Source organism: Vigna unguiculata, chromosome 2, assembly GCF_004118075.2.
Source record: "Vigna unguiculata cultivar IT97K-499-35 chromosome 2, ASM411807v1, whole genome shotgun sequence".
Taxonomy (NCBI): domain Eukaryota; kingdom Viridiplantae; phylum Streptophyta; class Magnoliopsida; order Fabales; family Fabaceae; genus Vigna; species Vigna unguiculata.
The window spans coordinates 28522630-28526612 of record NC_040280.1 but is presented as its reverse complement, the minus strand read 5'-3'; the positions used below and the strand labels follow the sequence as shown (position 1 = coordinate 28526612).

The 3983-nt window shown below is 39.6% G+C and overlaps 1 protein-coding gene across 1 annotated transcript; it reads left to right on the top strand.

Annotated features, from left to right (window-relative positions):
• The first annotated feature begins 1780 nt into the window (after window positions 1-1780).
• Window positions 1781-3605, top strand: LOC114173493 (BES1/BZR1 homolog protein 2-like). Its single transcript, XM_028057942.1, has 2 exons — window positions 1781-2255; window positions 2362-3605. Exons 1-2 carry the CDS (start codon window positions 2031-2033, stop codon window positions 3058-3060), a joined length of 924 nt encoding a protein of 307 aa, XP_027913743.1. The 5' UTR covers window positions 1781-2030; the 3' UTR covers window positions 3061-3605.
• The last annotated feature ends 378 nt before the right edge of the window (window positions 3606-3983 follow it).

The following is a 3983-nucleotide window of genomic DNA, read 5'->3' as shown; positions in this document are numbered from 1 at the left end:
GCACTTCTTCTGGGTTTTCCGGTATTAATTGAAACCAATATAGACAATGATAGGGATGCGTATATCTCTACATGGGTCCCATTTCTGGGGCGCTTCTGATGTGCATGTACATCTCCGTTTCTTTCTTCACACATGAAATTTATTTATTTGCATGTGGGATGCAACGTTACTTTGACCCGTCTTGTTACTCTACACTATTGTACCACCACCACCACAAAGTTTTTGGGTGGTTTTCTTACCAAATGAACGTGACAAAAGCAGAAGAAACAATGTTTACATGATACCCAGAGTCGCAAATCATATATAAGAAATCTCTGTCAGTTATTGTGTGTAAAATTTCGATTCCTTCCATCAGTATATATATTTTTAACTGACACTGCTGTCTGGAACATATTCTCTCTCACATAGGTTGAATATATTTATATTTTAATGTGGCAGACCTAGGGTATAGGGCACCTCACCATTAGGTGTAGGGAGGGCCCCCCCTGTATTTGGTAAGAGTCATGTGGGGAAGTCCTCGCCGCAGAAGTGGACTGTGGTATCCGTGATTCGGCTACAGCTCTACACTGTAAGGATGTAAGGATGCTAATTCTTAACCAACACCTCATGTGCCTTCCATGAAGGGAAGGTGAGTTAGGTCACCGATGCTATATTTCCTATTTCAACCAACTTTTTTTTTTCCAACACGCCACTTAAATCAAATTCCACCTCATTATATTAAATTAATTGCATTTTACTTCCAAACTTATTAATTCATCTTCCTAAATTTGCTTGCGTTTACTATTTCACTAATTCCTCATCACACATGGACTACAAACAACTACTATGGGCTCCACGCGTTCCCACTAATTGTTTCACCATCATTTTATATTCAAACCTTAACACCTTGTTTGTTTTCAGACAAATTTAGAAAAAGAAAAAAAAACTGCTTTTTAAGAAAATATTGAATGTTAATAATTTATTGTAAAGATTTGCATATTTATTTCAATCTATCATCGAAGAAAAAAGACACGACATAATTAGTAGAGATTGAATTCTTTCATCGCGTTGATTAGTATTCACTTTTAATCACGTGTATTGAAAAAGAAAAAACTCCTATGCGAAAAAAAAAAAGAGTCATTTAAGTGATACTTATATACCTAACAAAATCATTTTTCGGATACAACGATGATTTGTACATTTGGCGTGTATTGCTTGGGATTCTTTTCAAACATTTCTCATTATTTTTTAGTAAGAAATTTTTTTAAACATAAAGAACTAATACAATTCACAGTTAACGAAAAAGCTAAATAAAATTATATTTCTTAAAATGTAGGTTTGTAATATTATTAATTGGCAAATAGGAATTTGAAGTGAAAATACGTATTATAATATGCACAAAAAACAATTCTAAATTATCCCAATCAACCTTTTTAACAATCTTCTTAATCATTAAACAAACATATTAAAAATCGAATGAATTTGATGTGTTTATTTCCGTTCAGTTTCTATTAATTAAATTTTAAAACCAGGATATGATTTTTCTGCAGTTAATTTGGATTTTGATTAGTACATTAAACTATATAAAAAATGTATTGTTGCTTAGTAGAGTTTTAGTTAGAGAACTTAACCGCGGTATAATATGGTATAATATGTGGTTAGATGAAATAAAAAAATTCAGAATGTTTTAAGAACCATTTTTATCATTACCAGTATGGTAATATTTTTATCTTGGTCTCCGTGTCTCTTCCGTTCTCCTGCATTCTAAAAGGAAGAATATATATGTGGTAGTGAAAAGGAAAAGAAAAAAGAAAATAGAGTTAATGAAGTGAAAACTACGGCAGTGTGAAAAGGGTGGGAGAGAGAAGAGAAGAATCTAAAAGGGAAGCAACCTTTCCATTTCCCCTTCTTCATCTGCGGTAGCACAAATAAACGTGAATCAACCTCGCCTAGGTTTTTGTTCCGGTCACATAGGCACCAGCATACACACAATTTCTGTACTTGTTCTGACGTCTAGAGGGAAGCGGAGCGGGCTTGTGTTGGCCGGAACGATGACCGGAGGCGGATCGACGGGGAGGATGCCGACATGGAAGGAGAGGGAGAACAACAAGAGGAGAGAAAGAAGACGGAGAGCGATTGCGGCTAAGATCTACGCAGGCCTTCGAGCTCAGGGGAACTACAAGCTTCCCAAACACTGCGACAACAACGAGGTCCTCAAGGCTCTCTGCGCAGAAGCTGGCTGGATCGTGGAAGAAGATGGCACTACCTACAGAAAGGTAAAACTCCATAATCACTCGTCTCATCACATCACAGCCTCAGATCTGCGCTCACTCTTTCTCCACGATAATGGATAATTAATTGTTACCATTTATGTTGACGCAGGGATGCAAGAGACCCACGGGAAGTGAGATTGGAGGCACTCCACCCAACATAAGCGCGTGTTCTTCGATCCAGCCAAGTCCACAATCTTCCTCATTCCCGAGTCCTGTGCCTTCCTATCACGCTAGTCCAACCTCTTCCTCCTTCCCCAGCCCCACTCGCATTGACGCCAACCCCTCTTCCTTTCTCATCCCATTCATCCGCAACATAACTTCAATCCCCGCCAACCTCCCACCTCTCAGGATATCCAACAGCGCCCCTGTCACCCCACCTCTTTCCTCTCCCCGGACCTCCAAGCGCAAGGCGGACTTCGATTCCCTCTCCAACGCCTCCTTCCGCCACCCTCTTTTCGCCACCTCCGCCCCCTCCAGCCCCTCGCGCCGCCACCACGTCGCCACTTCCACCATCCCCGAGTGCGACGAGTCAGACGCTTCCACCGTCGACTCTGCCTCCGGCCGTTGGGTTAGTTTTCAGGGTCAGACCGCCGCCGGCCCCCCTTCCCCTACCTTTAACCTCATGAAACCCGCTATGCACCAGATCCCTGCTCAGGAGGGCGTACAGTGGGGTTCCGTTGCGGAGATAGCCAGAGGAGTGTCCGATTTTGACTTCGAGAATGGCAGAGTGAAGCCTTGGGAGGGTGAGAGAATACACGAGGTGGGAATGGATGAATTGGAGCTTACTCTCGGATTTGGAAAAGCTTGATTTGTTCTCGACAATCACCTTAAAGAATCACAGATGCAATTGCAATCCCCTCCATTTGCTATCTTCTGGCCAATTAATTGGTTGTTATGCTTATATTTATATATTTTCTCTCTAATTATGTGTACAGTGTCTCTTATATACCAGTCATTAGGTGTTCTATTACATCATGGAATTTGACTTCATTGTAATGCCTCGTTAATTGTTCAAAGGTTGCATTTGAAGCAATCTTCTCCAAGTGTTTACTTCAGACTTTAATCTTCACTTACTAAGACTCGGAAAACTAGGTGATATTCTTAATTTCATCATCCTCTTATTCATTGTTGATGCTCCATTCTTGTACTTTGCTCACCGTTCTATTTAGACTCTTCAAACTTGATGTTCTAAGATTCGGATATGTGGGAGATATCAAGTGGTAAGCGGTGATATACTGAGATGTGTTCATCTTTGATCATTCAGTTATAGTTTTTATATGGTGATCTGGGCATTTTTTGTAACATTTTTTTATTTATACTATCCACCTGTCTACTGCATCTTTATAACCTGTCTACTGCATCTTTTAGTTTAGTTGCTTGATTGAGCTTTCTTTGTTATTCTATCTTTTCTGTATTCGGTGTCTAAACTGGTGCATTGTTGATACATGTTCTTCGATCATTTAATCTTAAGTATGCAGCACTTGTTAACAGAATGAGTTTCGTATCTTTAACATGTTTCGTTCTCGTGGGAAATGAATGAGGCTAGCTTGTAAGCTTTATGATTCCTAACTTTGAGAATATCATGGAAGCAAATTGGATATGCAAGTGATGATCTGTCTCAACATCGACTGGTAAGTAACTTTGCCAGATGGCTAAATGAAAAGTAGGTTTTGAGATCGACAAATATATTTATCCTCTCATCTTTTCTGATGGAAGAATAGAAAAATTGTC